The 19,040-nt window shown below is 39.2% G+C and overlaps 1 protein-coding gene and 1 long non-coding RNA gene across 7 annotated transcripts in view; one reads left to right on the plus strand and one right to left on the minus strand.

The window, feature by feature from the left end:
- Positions 1-18,556, minus strand: part of elavl4 (ELAV like neuron-specific RNA binding protein 4) — a 78,122-nt gene extending 59,566 nt beyond the window's left edge. For all 5 annotated transcript variants that reach the window (XM_079638572.1, XM_079638578.1, XM_079638577.1 and 2 more), the window contains exon 1: positions 16,494-18,556. In XM_079638572.1, the coding sequence (XP_079494698.1) occupies positions 16,494-16,541 (48 nt within the window). In that variant the 5' untranslated portion in view covers positions 16,542-18,556. The remainder of the gene's footprint in view (positions 1-16,493) is intronic.
- On the plus strand, positions 21-16,499 carry LOC307012188. Of its 2 annotated transcripts, XR_013800581.1 has the most exons (8): positions 21-154; positions 1,643-1,736; positions 4,822-4,856; positions 5,058-5,131; positions 9,575-9,731; positions 10,748-10,806; positions 14,603-14,668; positions 15,815-16,499. It is a non-coding gene; the product is annotated as an uncharacterized lncRNA (long non-coding RNA). The 2 variants fall into 2 exon arrangements; XR_013800582.1 differs by lacking the exon at positions 1,643-1,736 and having other exon boundaries at positions 49-154.
- Positions 18,557-19,040: the final 484 nt, after the last annotated feature.

The following is a 19,040-nucleotide window of genomic DNA, read 5'->3' on the forward strand; positions in this document are numbered from 1 at the left end:
GGACAGACAGGGGGTGGCGCGCGGCACGCTGCTCTTGAGGAGACTGTTGGAGAGGGTGAGGCGCGCGCGAGTCATTGGGGAGCGTCGCGCCTTTGGGAAAATAGCGGGCTCTGATTGACAGCTAATTTGACCTTCGGTTGCATGTGGAAGACAGGTACATGTGAAACGTTTTGGGTTTAAGTGTAGTGTCTGAAGCAAACAGTACCTGTGATGACTAAATATGAATACACTTACAATTTGGAACCTGAGGGAAGACGCACGCGCACATAGGCTACAGTGTTTTTTGTTTTAGTTTTGTTTTGTTTTTGTGTTTTTTTTGATATCTTGGTCGATATCAGGTGTGTGAATTATGCAATGACTTCTAAAAGCAATTTTCGAGACCAATCTGTTGAAGTTTGTCTCGTGCAATACATGTTGTAATTTTGGCGCCACTAGAACAGTTACGAACCTAAGACTTTTTAAACAATTAACAAACGTTTTTATGATATATTTGTGAATTATACGTTTATAATGAAGTGGTAAATAAGAGTTATTGGTCACAGGGTATTGTTGCTATGGTTACCTCCTCAGGCGAACTTGGCATCTGTTTGTGTGAGTCTACTTGGCGAGAGATAAAACTAACTTTATCTTTTAACGTTTGAAGACCTTGTTGAAAAGTGTGTGAACACACACACACACACACACACACACACACACAGGACAGGTTCATGTATTCACATTTAATGTGTGTAGTTTGGATTTTTTTTTTGCTGTGGGTTCAAGGTCTCTCCCCCTCCTCCTGCCATAATTGGTTTAAACCCTTCTCGTTTAATCTTTAAAATAGTTTAATATTGTGCCGTAGATCTTATTAATGCAAACAACGTATTTCTACGATTATCTCAGGTGTAAGTTCGAGTCTCACAAATCATGGTTACGCAAAAATATGCGTAATTTATTTAGTTTCAATAATATTGTGAATGTGATCTTTATATGTAGTATCTTGATGTTAAATTAAAAATCCAAATTACTTTAAAAAAAGGCTTTTTATTGTATCTCAATGTTATATTAGCATAGAACATCAGCAATAGCAGGACAAGCTAATTCATATTCATGACCATAGCCTTCTCATGTAGTGATGTCACAAGCTCATCTTGCTCCCCCTACTCATTCACGCACACACTACATTCAATTGCATCTACTCAGGTAAAATGGACAGTCTTGTAAAATACTGTCATCCAATGCATTATTTTTATCTTTCATTTTCTCTTTTCTAAATATTATTGCAAACTCTTCCCACATTCTCTGTTGTTCGCAGCTGCACACGCACTGAATCAATAATTAACCGCGAGACCAGCCGCTCCCACCCCTGACAAAACCCATTTCACATCTCCACCGGTGAGGGCTGCCCGAGAGCGACTGCTCGCCGAATGAAGGGATTTCAGATCTTGTTTTATTTACCAAGATATGGAATTCATCACGGGCAAAAACACATTTCCTGCTTGCACCCATTTACTCCGCATATACAATCCTAATGTTTCACATTCAATGGGTCTTCGGGGAGTTTTGTGTGAATGCATTTTGCTCTCAGGTTTGTTGTGGGGGAATAATGTGGGTGTCATTTTAATATGGTGTGGGTCTTTGTGTTGCTGTACTGGTACAATAGAACAAATCACAGGGCTGGAATGGGCTGGGAAACGGCTGTGGTCTTATCGTCTCTGCACCTGCAATTCTAAAAACCACAGCGGCGGTCCCTTACGGTGAGCAACTGACTTGACAAGAACTACTTTTGGCATGAGAGTCCAGCAGAGCCATAAAAAATGAAAGACATTTCTCACTAGATGGCCAGGCCTCGCTCTTAGGGACACAGTACTTGAGAGCTCGACCCGAGAAAACCCAAACTTCATGTAGACTATTTATATTTCTCTGTTCTTAAATGTGTTTGGCCCAATAGCAGGATGTTATGCTTCACACACACACACACACACACACATATATATATATATATATATATATATATATATATATATATATATATATATATATATATATATATAATTAGTGCTATCAATCAATTAAAAAAATATTAATCGCAATTAAAAACGTTTTTATATGTTTTTTATATATTTTATAATGTAATAATTTCATAGTTAATCTCCAAATCAATGTAGAGACAACATAAAGAAAGTATATCTTTTTAAATATATTTTTATAGCCATTCAACATTACAGTGTAATTGAAAGCTATAATTTTTTTTTAACATTTATTGGGCTTCAAAAAATGTAACAACTTTGAATTTAAGTAAACTTCAAACAGTCCTCACATAAACCCATAAATAAATGTCATATTTTACCTGTGCCCTTCCTACCTATCTAACATTTACAGAAATCCTTATTAAAGCTACACAAGTTCTTTAGTCACTGTTTAACTGTTTAACTGTTAACTTTGTTTTTTGAATAACTTTACTGACAGACAGCATTAGTGGCTGCTTTCACTTTAAGACTAGCCGCTGCTGCACATGACGCGGATCTCACACTGTCTCATTCTCTCACAACTCTTTACGTTCATTTAAGACTTTATTTAACTAATTTAAGACTGCTCCTATGAGGATACTTGACAAAAAACTGACATTTTGTCATAATTGTGTGTGTTATTGTTCATATTGTGCGTGAAAGAGAACTCGATTTTGTGTACGGTGGCCCAGTAGTGCACAACACAACGAAATTTAAAGCCAAAAACATAAGTTCACAACACAACGAAATTAAGCCACAACACAACGGAAATAAGCCACACAACACAACGGAAAATGTTCAACACAACGAAATAAAGCCGCAACACAACGGAAATGCACCCAACCATTAGAGGGCTCTCGAAGCACGATTAAGTTAGTTTTCCATGCCACTGTTCTATAGAGTCACCAGCAGTCTAAAAAATATATCAACACCACGATTAGTTTTAACAGTATGTAGCTAACCATTGTATATCGACATTTATTAATTCAAAATCACCTACATGCATTACATATTTATACTCTAGAATGCTTTGACGCGCTACCACCTGCATGATCCCTAAAGGGAATGTCTGGCAATTACATTTTTTTAAATATACAAGTTTTTAAAATGTTTAAATTGTATTAATTTAAATGACTTTTAACATTAAAAAACAGACATGTTCAAAATCCAAAGCTTGATTGTATTGGTAGTTGGCTGACTTTTTTTCCAATACCTCCCTTAAGCCCGTAAACAATAATTTTTTTTTGGAAATTTCTGTAATAAAAGTTTTTTTCTTTTATCATGTTTGTAGTTCCTATCAACCAGACCGACTTACAACAGGTGAAATTGTGCCAATAGCTCCCTGTATGTACAGTAAACAATTTGTTTTTTTATAAAAACATTAGGCCTACTGTAATTCACCTAAAGGTTTTTTTTCATGTCCCAAAGCTTGTGGTAAGTTCCTAGTGACCAGACTGACTTATACTTTCCTGTAATTCTGCAATTCACCAAATGGGTTTTATTTTTATTTACCATATTATATTATAATAAATTAAATGTTTTAACCACTTGGTGGAATTGCCAGACGTTCCCTTAGGGATCATGCGCTGTGGTAGCGTGTCAAAGCAATCTCGAGTATAAATACGCAGCTATTTCATGGTGATTTTGAAGTATATACAATGACTACACTGTTAAAACTAATCGTGGTATTGATAGACTGCCGACTATATATAACAGTGGCCAGGAAAACTAACTTTATTGCCCTCTAGTGGTCCGGAGTATTTCCATTGTGTTGGGGCTTTATTTCGTTGTGTTGTACATTTTCCGTTGTGTTGTGGCTCATTTCCGTTGTGTTGTGGATTCATTTCGCTGTGTTGTGGATTAATTTCGTTGAGTTGTGAACTTATGTTTGCTTTTTAAATTGCGTTGTGTTGTGCACTACTGGGCCACCGTATCCCTGTGTGTGTCAGGACATTCATATAATGTAGGCCTATACACTATAGCCAAAGGATGAAAGACAAAACGGATGCTGCGTCGCCAGCACTAATATATAATTAATACATGTGTTATATACATTATATTTAAATGCATAAATATTTACATAATGGTTAAAATAGCATTATTCAAAACAGCAATGCACAGCCCATATAGCAAAATACACCATAATCTAGTTATTGTGTTTGCTTCCCATTTTGCTCACTGAACCATGTGGCACCATATGAGTTATAGAAGGCATTACCTTTCATCTTCCTCACAACAAGACATTAATTTAGGTCCCTCCCACCAACAGAGAGAGAAAAACCTGTCTGTCGTTTCATTCATCTGCAGGCATGATTCAATTATACAGGATCTCACATCGTAGCACAGGCAAACTTGAGTCAGTTCTTTAACCTGTGTGAGTTTACCAATCTGAAGTCTAGCAACCACATCACTGAACTGTTCACAACCTCCAAACTGAACGAGAACAAGCAGAAACCTCTCCACCCTTCTGATACCAGTCCCACCAAACATTTTTCATCATCGCATGGTTGGCAGGTGGAAATGTGTACTTTGACTTTGACTTTCATACTGTGTGTTTATGCAGAGCAAGAGAGAAAAAGGTTGGGTAGTGGGAGAGTGCTACACTCACTTTCTCTACGTCTGACCATTAGGCATTTCAGAGATGTGCATGTGAGAGAGACATATTCATGTGGGTAGTCAATGCCAAGGTCTCTGCACTCTCATTTGGATGTAAACAAAGTACTGAGTGCCTTTATGCAGATGTATTTTTCATATTGTATTTCAGTGGAGTGCATTTATTGCATACAGATTGAATGTTTTGCTTTTGATTGTTTTTTGTGTGTGTCTTTTTCAGACAATAATAGCAGAACAGATCAGCTCCTGGCAATAGTAAGTTACAAACAACAATAAATAACAGTAAATAGATTTGAATGCTGTGACATTACTGTAATTGTCATCACTACCAGGTATTCTACACTATGGTTGCTTTTGTCAAGAGTCAAAGAAACATCAATAAATCATAAATAACAATGATTCTTACAATGGCAGTTATCTTTCTCTCTCTTCTCTTTCTTGGAAATCTTTATAAAGGACTAAATGTCAGCTGCTGGTCTTTGGAACAGCTGATGCGGCAGATAGAAGAGGAGACAATTCCCATCTGGAAGGTTCGATTTGAATTTCCCTGTATTCAAAGTTCCATAGATTACTAAAAACATATAAGCATTGAGACAAATCAGAAATATCTGCACTGTATAGTAATATACCAGCTACACTGTAAAAAAAAAATTCATGATTTATCACAACTTTTTATCTTTTGTCAAATCAACTTCGATAACTAATGTGTGAAGATAACATACTATTTTGAGTTTCTGTTTATTAAACCATTCTTCTTCATTGTATTAACTCAAATTTTTAATTATAACAAACTCAAAATTTTAAGGCAGCAAGGTAACTTGCTTTTTTAAGTTAAACCAACATTTTTTTTACAGTGTATCATGCTATTTTCAAAATAGCTTATGGTTTGAAAATATCAGTATTTTGTTTTTAATCACTATCATTAGGCTATACAGTATTTGGGTAGTTTACCTGCATTTTAACATTTGCCGAATCTCAACTAAAATGGTTTTCAAATTGTTTTACAATTACACATGCATTTTTTTGTGGCCCCATATGAATTGAGAAACTACATGGAATATTTGTATTATTTGATACAAATATTTTGAATATTTGATAGAAATCACACCACAAGACACACCACAAGTTTAAGAATCTAAAAGTGGTGAAAAATGATGAGCGGTCATAGCATCTAAAATGCACACGTTATATAAATATGAAATCCTGTTAATGGAAAAAATATATATATATTTGTCAACTACTACCCATTTGCTGCATCCAGTATGAGAGAGTGTTTTGAATTGAGGCCGTGTACACCAGCAGTAGACGTGCAGGCTGAGGGAACGTGTCCAGTATGACTCAGAGGCTGCGTGTGACCCTCTGTCTCTCTGTTCACTCCTGGGCTGGGTGGGGACAGATGGAGGGAGGGGTCTTAGGGATTAGACTGGCATGAGGTCTGCGGTGGGAGGTTTGGCCAAGAATGCAAGGAGGTTTTGAGTGGGAGGATGTGACCTCGGGGATCTATACTATTGCAGAAAAGTGTATGTGTGTGTCTGTACACATAAACGACTTTCATTTAGTCATCACACGTTGGATAAGCTTCTCTGAAAAACGAACAGCAGGTAATAGCAGTCAAACTAAGATAGCATCAATTTATATAAGATGCCGTTATTTTGTCCTCCAACCCACATGCATTTTATGTCAGCCATTTTGCCAAATGGGCTTTTTATGCAGGTATTGCCGAGCTAAAGGATGGCTGTTCTGACCACCGGCGGAGGGGTTTTATAACAGGCCAGCTGATGTAAATCACATAATTTATCGGCTGTCAAAAAGCCATTAAAAGTGAAACAGCATGCGAATTGAGTAACGAGCTAAAAGCAACGAGGCTAATTGATTTATTTTCATTCGGTAAAAATTGTGTTTTTATATGCTCAGCTAACTAATTGACACTGAAATTGTATTATTTATTTTTTAAATCTTGGATATGTCCGTTATACAGTAGTTAAATTGGATTGTAAATTGGAATTTGATTTGTGCAATTGTGGATTGAAATACAGGTATTTTCTTGGAAAGGAAAATAATCATGTATATACGGTACTTCAAAACTCCCCTTTTTAAATTCATGTAGAATGTCTATTCTCTTTTTCAAAACGGAGTTTGGCTATGTGTGTGATTTTGATGCAGTCAGAGGTTTGGTCAAAGCCTTTGCTAGCTGAGCATGTAAAATGTCACTTTAGTTATTGTTCACTCAAACACTAAGAGACACATGCACACTCCCAGAACTGCAACCTCTCTCTTTCTCCCTCTCTCTTTCTCTGCCTGTGCTTCTTTGTTTCTGGAGTACCCCTGATCCTCTGCGGCCGCTTAGCTCCAATTAGAGCATCCCACCAACCTGGCCTCTAACACAAATACACACACACAAATGCTTAGCCCCAGCCTCCTCTCACACTGCCTCATTTCAGACCTCAATCTGACTAATTACTCTGAACCGTGCATGCCCCATCTCTCCCTGCTTCCAAACACACACACACACGCACCACCTGACTTCTTCCATTGGCCATGACCACAAATCCAAGTGCTCTTGTTTGTCAAATATTTCAGATCTACAGTCCACTCGGATGAGTGTGTTACGCATGCTCAATCAGTGTCCCGTCAATGTTATCGATTTCCACCATATGCATCTTACTCATTCCCTTCACATTCACTCCTGCTTCCACCATGAGCACCAGGCATCTATTCTGAGAGTTTAACATGTTAAAACATGCAACCGACATGGTGATAATTGTTTTAACTGCGCAAAATCTTCCAGTGAGATTATTTTGTCTCAATTTTCACCCTGAATAATAACAGGTTTATTTAAAGACACTGAAGTGTAGATCCCCTGCAAGCTGTCAGCTGAAGTGTGTTAAAAATTGCACATCTCATTTGGAGCCTTGATTAAAAAAATAAAAAAATCCACTTTGTCCTGTTATTTGGGAATTCACTAGTAGATTAGAAAAACTGAAATTCATTCAAAACAATGCATGTTTACAGTTTAGTTAGTATTTTCCCTCATATTACTTTGTTAAAAAAAATCCAGTCAATATGCAAATAAAAATGCTCAAATTTTGTTTTAGAAAAACTTAAACATTAAGGAGAAAAAGAAAAACGGATAATCCCAGACCTGCTGTTTCTATTCAATTTTGATTTGTTGAAGGACAAATATTTTTTTTCTCCTCACATCAAATTCTCTCTCTTATTTGACATATCCCGATTGTCACAATTCTCATTCGTCTTGGGAGTAAGGGGTGAAGTTTTCTCCCTCTGAAGCAAATATCTCTTTCTGTCAGAGGACATGAGTATCACCCAGTCCAATTCCTGTTCCTGTCACCTTCTCAAAGGAGAACCCCGACACCACATCAACTCTTTTTGGCGGCTTCACCGCCAGGCAGCACTGCAAGTGTCAGGCTGCTGAGCTCAGGCTCGGCTCACCCAGATGGAGCTCGCCACGTTCAAATACGAAAAACCTGTCTGAAAACGACGGTTGTGCTTCGTATCTGAGATATTTTAGAGGATAAGGATTCAGGTAATGTTCGAGTTAAGATTTAACTGGTTAAAAACAAATATATCATCCATGTCGGTTCACTTTTTGCTCAAAGACTCTGAGAGTTTAGTAGATTTTCATTCCATATCTAGGTAAAAAAATATGACTACTGATAATTATCATGCTGATTTTGATGATACTTATCATGGTGACTTTTTACATTTTACATTAAGGAAAGCTTCATTGATTGTGTAGAAAATTAGAAAAATGTGGCGCTGGTGAATCCTTGAGCAGATATTTAACCCGGTGGGTGGCTCTCATTGTGGCCTGCTCCAAACCAAGGTGACATTGAGCAAGACGCTTTATCTCTTTTCTGATCATTAACATCACTGACGATTCTCTCCATCTCATTTGCGTGGTGCAGTCACTGATGGTTGGCTGGAGGGAGACTGAGCGATGGTGAAAATCGAGTTGTATGGCGGTTGGCTGTAGGGTGGCCTTTGCTGTGTTTGATCGCAGTCGGAGCTCTCGAGCACGATGAGGAAGACCGCTGTGGTCCATCTGGCCTGGTCTTTAATCAGTGCTTCCCTTCAGAGAGGGGGCCACGCTTTCACTGAGCTGACCAGGCCAGCTTTTGCTAAGAGCCACCACAAGATGAATGTAGCTTATTCATTATATTATTCATTCCTCTGTAGTGAATTTTAATAATGGTGTGTTTTGGTGCCTAAATATGTATGTTTTAAGTTTTTAAGGAAATAAAAAAGTTGTCATAGCTCTGATATTAAGTGTCTTAACCAATGTAAAAATAGTTTCTTATATCTTATACTATTTAAATTCTGCCGCTCAGAACATGTATGACTGCCAAATATATACATAATTGTATACATAATAGGTCAATACTGTAACTAGTCCCCTTGCAGCTAAACTAAAACAGTCCTACTAGACAAATCTACAAATCTCTGATATTCATATGACAAATGGCAATCATGTAGTAGTTTTTTAAATCTGCACTGACAGAATTTGATTCCGAGCATTCAAAATATGTAATTTTTAGCTCATTGATATTATATGTACAACTCATATCTCTGGGGTAAAATCGAACAGAAATGTACCATCGATCTCGCTTTTTTTCCTTTTCTCGTTCCCCTGTTCCCCCACATACTGTATCTTTCCTTGTTTGTAGATACTCCATCACCTTGTCTTTCTGAGCCCTGGGAAAAGCATCGTCAGTATTTCTGCACCACTCCCCTCCATCCATGCTGTCTTTCTCCCAGAACTCATGGTGCCTTACTTATTCAGAGCAGACGAGAGCAAGAGAAAGGAAAAGATTCTGAAAGAGAAAAGATACAAGAGCCGCTAGCTGTAGACAGAAGGAATGCCTTAAGAAGCAATTAGCATATGTAACTTCTTTTTCCCCCCTCTGCCTGAAACAGGGTTATTTCAGTGAGTTTGTATTGATGTTTTTGAACAGGCTCCATGGCAGAGCATTTAATGCTGAACACTGCTGTTAGAGAGAATGCATTATTAATGTGAGGGGAAACTAACGGGGACCAGCATCTCCTCGGGGCTGTGAAGAGGACGGTTGGCGTCTCTGAGGAAGCAACACCACGCCTCAAAGGTCTTCCTCGGTAATGCACACATGCCAGGCATCTATCATTTATTCATGACAGTCAGGCGCCTCCAACTCCCTTGAACAATTAACGAATCAATGAAATGTATGGGCTCAGAACCTATCAATACGGGGAAACAGCGCCGTTCGTCAACGTGTCAGCTCTCGGGCACAGGCTATCATTCAGGCAGAGAGCACATTTATCACTTCAAAAACAGCCTGCTTTGTCATAGCGGATAATCCTACTACAAAATGGCCGCCGATTCTGATGGATGATTGGAATTCCTTAATAACAACCGGTCAGGGTTGACTGCTTTTCTTAATGTATTTAACATGCTATCCAACACATTAGAGTGTTTCAAGGAGTCTTTGGAATCTGTTTTCCTGAACTTTGAGTAAACAGATCTTGTCCAAGTGGTCAGTATAATTTTTAATCGAGTTTAGATTTCTTAAAATATGGTAGCTTGTATAGCTCCTTGTAGCCAGTGCTCAAGCTGTAAAAGTAACGTGTGCAAAGTGAAAAAGGGAAGGAGAAAAAGAGCGAAATTGATGAATTACTGGTGCTGCTTTCTACACTACAGCGCCTTTGCAATTCCTGTTCAATTAACAAAACCATTAATTATAGTACTTAAGCAAGCCGGGGTAAACCAGACAAGCAAGCATTCATGCACTTAACACACATTCATGTGTAAGCATTTAACGTTTCTCTTTTAAAAATCACTCCATCCTCATTCCTGAAATACTGAATCATTAAAATGTCTATTTCTTTTTCTGGAAGAATAAAACAGCACTGCTGCTAAAAAAAACTATTTTCTGTATTTGGAAATACTGTGAATTTTAGTATGCATTCTCAGTAACAGTCTTGAGTGCTGGCTCAGCCATAGAAATTACTCTTCCTTTGTATTTTTCCCCCTTTTCTGCTCTTTCTTTTATTTTGTATTTGTACTTTTTATGGCTCTGCTTGAATAGTCTCACTTAAAACACAAAGCTCTTGCTGTTCACTGAATCCTGTTTTGATGTTCTTTTTCCCTGCAGAAATCACAGCCCTGAAACTCCAGATGAAGACTAGACCTTTATTCTGTACGCAGAGAGAGGTAAGTGAACGTGTTTTCTTTGGGGACCATCATCGCCAGCACTCGCCCCCTGCTGCTGAAATCACAGGCTTTTTACTTCCAGGTCATGGTGCCTGTATAACTCACGCTGACCCCTTTCTTCGCTGACTTTTTTTTTTCAAAGAGAAAAAGGGGAGAGCTTTCAAGACCTCAAATCTTCATCAACACCAAGTCCCTGTGAAATCATCAAAAAGTAAAGGCAGTGAAAAAAATCAAATAATCTTTTTCATATACTGACTCGGGGCTCAGAGATTCAGTGACTGTCGTCCCTGGAGGGTCTTCCACTACATAGGCACAGGGGCCAGATGTCACCTGTCCTCCCAGGCGAGGGGAGCTCTGGTGGAGCTAAGACTCAACCGAGGCAGGCTGCCCTGGGTCTCTCTCTGCCTGGCTGGAGACACCTGCTCTTCGCCTCAATGGTGACGGCCCCCAATGCAGATTTTTTCCATCTACTTTCACATGCAAGAGCATCCTGAAGCACCACGGGTGTGCGGGTGCGTTTATGTAAGTGATGTGTAAGTGACACATGCACCCTTGTGATGACGATACGAACTTAATTTCATTACATTTGTTTCCTAATGAGCACTCTCATCCTGTTTCTCTGCTTAAACTGAGAACACAAAACTGCGAGCGTTGATGGCTCTGTAGCCAGATTGCTTGAGCTAATGCTTCCTTAGACACGTTTCAGGGGATGTCTAGGGTCCCATGTGTATTGTAACTTGGGTTTGCCTCTTTAGTTAGACCCAAACTCAGTTGTCAACTGAGCCATTATTGCAGTCAATTCACGAGAATACGTTTGTGCCACTGATTATGTGGTACTACAACACAAAAAAAATTATATGATTGCAGGTCCATTTGCTTTCAGTTTTTTTCGTATTTAATTTTTTTTTTATACAGACAATCATTTTTATTGTCACCCATCAGACTACTTAAAAACAACAACAATCATATTTACTTTGGTATTCCAAAAATGTGGAATACGTTGTTAATTTCTCTTAACATCACATCTATTTACAATATGAGCCCAGAGCGCCACCATAATGCTCACACAGTATTTGGATGCAGTCCTGTGCAACATTTGGTGTATGCCTATTAAAAACCGGTGGTCCTGCATCACTAGTTTACGAAACAGGAGTTTGTTTCTGCACCCTGTCCTTTACACATGCACACACACACACACTTACGTTTGAGCAGTGAAAGATGGCTAATTCTCTCACTAATGCCTTGTGTGTGTGTGTGCGTGCGCAGTGCCCGTTGAGTGACCCACAGGTTAAATAGCTCATTCTTGCGGCCTTTTTTTCCAAAATGGCAAAGTGCCCTGACAATAGCGTTGGCCTCTGAAGCTGCAGGGCTCAGGGCTCCAGATCTTTCTGGCTCTGCCATTTTCACACTAGCACAGAATAACAGACCGAGGCTTCTTGACAGAGCCATTGGAAATTAAATTTTGACAGAATATTGATGAGAAGTACTTAAAATTCTCAGCAGCGAGAATAAAGTGCCAGTGTCATATTTGGTTTAACACAGTAGCTTTTGTACCCGGCTAAATATACACAGAGGTAAAAATGTATTGATGTCGAAATTCTGAGGTGAACGCTAATAACTCTGCGAGGAGAGACGTCCTACTAGAAGGAGAAAAAGGTGCTTATTTCTGAACAGGAAGTTGATCCACTGCAATCTACTGCTATTGTGTTGCGAGATGCGAATCTTTTCACAGTTGATGAGTCTGCTTTACTTGCTGCTTGGCTGCTCTTTTAGAGGATTCACACTCGCGCACACGCTCGCTACGGCTTTGTGCGGGGGTAGAATGCTGCACCTGTTCTCAGTACAGTTAGGCTGGGGTTGAGCAGCACAAATGAACTAATTTCCAGGGCTACATTGAACAGAGAACACTGCAATCACAGCAGGAGGAGCCTGTCGAGCCGGCAGATGGGCAGAGCTAATCATTGTTGTGAAATAGAGATGACCCTGCCTATCTCTCACACTGCCAACAGACATTTGCCAATCGCTCTTCAATTCCCTCTCCTCTCCCCCTCATCTCTGTTTGTTTCTCAGCTCCCTCCAACGAATTTAGGAGTGAACGTAACCTTCAAAAATGGCTGAAAATGAAGTTAGTAAGCGAGCACAAAAGCATTTGATAGAGTAGCTGTAACCCGTGGACTGCTGGAGTGTGTGTGTGTGCATGAACAGCATCTCCAATCAGCATCAGAAATGTTTAATCCAGCAAATCTGCATGTGTTTGGATTAATGTACGTTACCCTACCAAAGTATATGTATTTTCTTCGGAACATGCCGCTTTTCTCATGATTGTACTTTTCTGCTATTTCAGAGGTTTTCATCATTTGTGCTGAATGCTGAAAAATTTTCAGTAATTGGAAATCACACCGTATCCTGCTTAGCGAATTATCTCTAGTGGCAATGTGTCATGCTTGATTTAAAAAAAAACACTGTGGTTATTAACCGTGATTAGAAATAATTTCAATGTCTTCTGGATGTTCGAGAACCCATGAGAGTGCTTGAGAGTGATACCAAAATCAAACATAACTACTGTTATGTGATGCAACTGTTTTTCTCCTTCCGCAAATAAAATGTTTTACTTTTATTAAATTATTCCAGATTGTTTATAGGTAGACGTTAAAATTAGTGATCCATTGCTTCTCTTGATTGCGCTTGGCTTTTAATGTCAGTTCATGTTTGCAAAAGCATCTTCAGATCTAGCTCTGAGTGTTTTCATCGCTTGATTGATTTACTTAATCATAAAATACAATCATTACTTTGATATATGAATTCTACACATGCTGCGCATATAGAAATATAATTGAAAAAGCTGCATCCAAATGGAACGTTCTAGTCGTTTTCCTCAGCAAGATGTCTGACAGCAATCTAATGCATGTATAAAAAAAAATACTGACAGAACTAGAAGGGAGAATAAAATCTCCCTCTCACAAAAAAATGCCTAGACAGACCTCTACTTCTTCCCTGTACAATGATTTAATGTATGCAAATGATCTGGCTTCAGTTAATGAAGGCACAATTAATCTTTGTAACGATGGTCTGATTCAACCTGGTTAATTACAATCTGAAATGTGAGTTGTGTGTTTGCAGATACATGTGAGTCACAAATGCAGATTTTTACGAGAAGCAACAGTCCAGCTGCTTTCCCTCCCCTCATATGAATAAACAGCAAAATTCATTATCCAAATGTAATTAGAAAAAAAATTGGCGAGAGTATATGTTTTATCCAAAAAAATATATATATTTTTATATAATGTACAATGACTGTTTTTGTATAACAGTAAAACATGTGAAATTAAATTACGGCAGACATAGTGACTGAAAATTATATTTCAGTCATTTTATTGTTTAATTCTATTCATTTCTATCTTTAACATGAAAAGTGCAAAAGTAGAACTTTAAAACAGTTTGTTGACAGTCTCTCGAGGTGGAAAGAGAAACCGAGAGAAGCTTCACTTCTCCTCAAACCATCTTTATCTTCAAAAAAAGATTTTACTGTAAACTGTGTTCTGCTAATGTGAAAAATCCAGAATAACACTTCACGCAGTCACACAGTTCATAACCACTAGTGGCGCATACATATCGCTTTCACTAATTTTCATTATATATAAAATGTTGCCTAGATTTTCTGCCTTCCCATGACAAATAGTGACTAATTGCTGGATTACAATGATTTTTCGGATTTACTAGTTAACGTTTTGTAGTTCAAATGAGAATATTTGTGGTTGTGACTTTACATGCCTTATCTCTTTTTTTTCTGTCTTAGAGCTGAAGAATCACCAGGATGAATATGCAGTACGTTTCAAATCCCTGAGCTGTGGAGGATTTTAAGGCAAGTGTGTACACACACCTCAGAAAGGTCGCAAAGAAGGCTTTAAAAATCTCCTCTCTCTGCCTATGAACACCCAGCTGCATGCGATCGCAGTGTGTGTATGTATACTTGTGTGTGTGTGTTTGTGCACTGGCAGATGAGCTCCAGTGCTGTCAGTATGAGTCTGATTTGTGTGAGAATGTGGTGCGGCTCCAGGCAGGCAGGCTGATCCTGTTTTGTGGAGACGAGGAACGAGAGCCCATCACAGATTAGACACCCACAGTTTCGTGTCGATTTAATGCACCAAGTCAGGGATTTATTCTTAACCGACCGGCGCTTACAGCACCAGCCAGCCAGGGCTTTCCCATACAGCCATCTCTCTCTCCCCCCACCCCCCCAAGACTGTAGTAGAATATCAGAAATGACTGAATGAGATTGTAAGGATGGATATCCACTATCATAGCTCCAGACTTGAGTGAAATCACATTCATTATAATCAGGAAAACCTTAGCCAGCTATTTGTCTAGTATGCTCTGTTATGGCCACCTATCAGTGGAGAAATAAAACGGCTGAATTTTGATGTGCTACGAATTAAAGAAATACAACAGAGCCACTCACATATTGTTGAACTTGAGGTAGTTTTGTAACTGTCTGTGCAGTATAAGACACATGCTTTCTATTTCACACATTTCCAAGCACGTTTCTGCTGAAAGGCTGCAGGGAGCACCACAACAACACATTCGGAAAGTTGTTTGAAATTCAAAATGATGCTCGAAACAAACCGTACATACAAAAATCTGTCCTTTAGCCATCTAACCTTACTATGCTCAAATGACTTTAAGCATACACACACACACACACACGTGGCGCACTTTCAATTTTAGGCATCAGTACACTGCCGCACAAACATATTCCGAGCAGGAATACACAAACGATACACTTACACAAGCTGCTTTTTCTCACTCTTTCTCTTTCTCTCTGGCTAACTGATAGAAAGATCTAGTCGAGTGGGCGGCCGTATCATCACACAATGAGGCATGAAAACATTGGCTAATTCAAGCCTTAGGGCTGCACACATTTACCTAAATTAAGTTAGTATTCTTATTCTACTGTGCCATCTATTTTCTCGTTCATGTCTAACAGATCCATCTATCCTCTTACCCCCAGCTCCCTGGCCCCCAGTTGGCTGGATGGATCTCGGGGGAAAAGCGGCGAGCCCATGCCTGGGAAGGAGCCCTCCGCCTGGGCTACTGCCGAGTTCTGTGAACACCTTACCATCATCTTCAGACACTGCTCGCGAGGTGCGCATTTACAGGGAAGAGGAGAAAAGAAGAGAAGAGGAAGAGAACAGAATACTAGCCAAGGTGGTAACGAAATATACAGGCTAGAAAAAGCAAGAGGCGAAAGGAAAGAGAAAACTGGACTGCCACAGTGATGGAGAGCCGTGTGCTTACGTTCACATTGGCGCTACACTCACACAAACACGCACGCACACACTCAGTGCAAGCCCCAGATGGGCAAGTCATCAAGCAAGCTCAGCAGTTACAGCTATCTTGCTTTGAGTAAATGAGAAAATGAAATGATTGTGCGTGGGAGAGAGAGAGAGAGCGAGTCTAGTCTCTCATCCATTACAGTACGCCCGGAGAGCAAAGAGGTTCTGCCTTCAGCTAGCAGACGTTTAACTGGACCTAAATGCTCAATCCCTGCACATTCATTTGGACCTGTCAGCTGCCACATTTAGAAGCATGGACACACTGATAAAACAGAGAAACGTTACGCACAACAGAATAATGAACACACACTTAGAGAAGTGAGGTGACAGAAGAAGAAAATCCAATTCCTTTACCTCATTGCTCAACAAAGCAGCATTCAGTGTTCGGCTGATTTCAAACATCTTGTTGGCGGTGTTTCGTTTCTTGTCGCTTTTTGTGATGGTTTTTTTTGCTTCTCGTGGCTCTACGGCTCCTTCTTCTCTTCTGGAAATGGGAATCAGTCCCGAGAAAAAAAAAGAAAGAAAAATGAACAGATTAAAAAAAAAGAAGAAAAGGAAGGAGAAATCCTCTATATGTGCTGTCTGGCTGGATGTATTTTCTCCTCTCTCGCGCCCGTGTTTTCTGGTGCACCTCTGTTAAATGTGGCGCTTGTGCCCTGGCTCACGGCACACGACTGAAGAGTCAATATTTTTTTTTTTTTTAGCTCCCCAGAGTCAGCACATTAAAACAAGCAGTCGGTCTGCCGGGCTTCTTCCCTTATCTGTCCTCCACACACTCGCTCGCACAATGCGTTACGATCCTCACACTGCTCTCTAGCAGATTAGTTCGTCCCAAAACATAGCTCTTAGTTTAAACTCCTCTCTCTCTCTCTCCCTCACCCTTTCTCTTTCTCTTTCTCTCCTTCCTTGCTCCCTCCCTTCCTCACACTTCCTCTCTCTCTCTATCTCTCTTTACCCCCACCCCACCCTCCACTCGCTCCCTCTGTCTATTTCTCGATCACGCTCTCCTGCAGTTACAGTTCACAGTGTTACCACAAGGTGGGAAGACTGTTCATAACAGACATGACACAGGCACATCTGCCTTTCCTGGCTCATCTTTTCCTCTCCGTTTGGCTTCACGGCTCTCCTCCTGCTGCTTGTGGGGAACACATGATCGCTTTGGCACCCGCTCACCTCCATTCTCCTCTCTCTCGCCTCCCTCCGCGCCTTCGTCGCTGCGCGACAGCCTCGTTTGATGTATGGGAGAGAACGGGGCTGATTTATAGACCAATAGCATTAAGAAAACTTTGACCAGTGGCACCTAGCCGGAGAAAACCCCTGCTGAGATGTCGACATAACGTTCCCGGAGCATATTTGTGAAACGGACACGTCTCTTCCTCTGAAATGGCATCAGAGCAAGACATTGGCGTAATTGTACACTGTTCAGTGCTTCGATTCACTGCTTCACATAGCTACACTGACCCCGAAATGCATTTGGATACTTACGTATGAATGTAAATATGTAAATATATATAAATGCCACTGCATTAGATAACAACATATCAAACCAAGTTGTATTTATTTTACAGAAAGGTTGCACAAGCATAGTTTCTGGTTGTCAAATGTTAGGGGGGCATGTGCATATTTAATGTGATGAAGAAACCTGTGGTTACTATTCTAGAGACAACTGTGTGAACTTACTTCATGCTAATATGACTCGACCTTGGTTAATTCTGAAAGGTCTAGCATGACTAATGTCCAAATTTGGCTTAAGTGTTCATATATGTTTTGGGGCCATTGTACTATTTGTATAATGCCTGATTATTACATTGCTTAGACAATTTTTGTCTTTCAATTGTGTTGTGTTGGAATTTGCTGAAATATAATCATTAATTCATTAGAAGTAGTTTCAAAAGATAAAAAAAATACAATAATCTTTAGATGAAAACGTAAACGCTGATTCCACTTAGCAGGAGAGACCCGAGGAGTAATGACCTGTACTCTGAATAATTAAACATCAACAACCAAACCCTTTAATTTCATTTGAGAATTACATAGAATAATAAACAACCTGATTGTTATCCAACAATTGAGGTTATTTTCTGAGTAGCATTATTTGTAGGAAAACACAGTAATCAAATCAGATTTAAATCATCCGATTTATTTTTTGTTAATGTTTGTTTCTTTGTTGTTGATTTTTACTTTAAATAACTGGTTGACTCATATTCTTGGCTTAAGATTTTAAAACGTTGTTCCTTTTATAATTGTTTTATATGGACAAACTTGTAAAAGTATGAGCAATCATGAGGTCATTGTTATTCATTGATTTAGTCATAGACTCGCAGATGTATTCTCATCAGTCAATGACCGCATAACACTGTAATCTTACCATTTAAAAAATAGTATTCGATATGCATACTAAATTAGACTTTAACAAGATGTTTCATTTAAAATGTTTAGCTATAATTATAAAGAGAGTGGATAAAATTGTCAAGATTCATTATGTTGTTTTGTGTCAAACAATTACTTTTTAATTGTTCAACATTAAATATAATATTGTCTAGCCTAATCATCATCTTTATGCCAACGGACGCAACTAAACTCAAGACAAACCACAAAACCACACGTTTCTCTCTTTTAAAATAACAAAGCATGCAAGAATAAGTCATTTTCAACCTGTTTTGTTTCTAGTGAGTGTGAAAAGCGGAGGTTAGCTAAAAGTGGGTATGACAGCAGGAAAATGAGCTGTTTCTTTCTTTCCTCTTTTTGAAAACTGCGTATGGTACAGTATGATCTGGTCTCCAGGCCCCATGAGAGGCGTGTGTCCAGTTAATAGCAGCCTATTGACACCGACCCATCTGTTAGGGTGGACTGAAGCCAACAGAAAGTAGAGAGATGGAGAGAGCGTTGAGAGAGAACACT

Source organism: Phoxinus phoxinus (assembly GCF_949152265.1).
Source record: "Phoxinus phoxinus genome assembly, chromosome: 15".
NCBI lineage: Eukaryota > Metazoa > Chordata > Actinopteri > Cypriniformes > Leuciscidae > Phoxinus > Phoxinus phoxinus.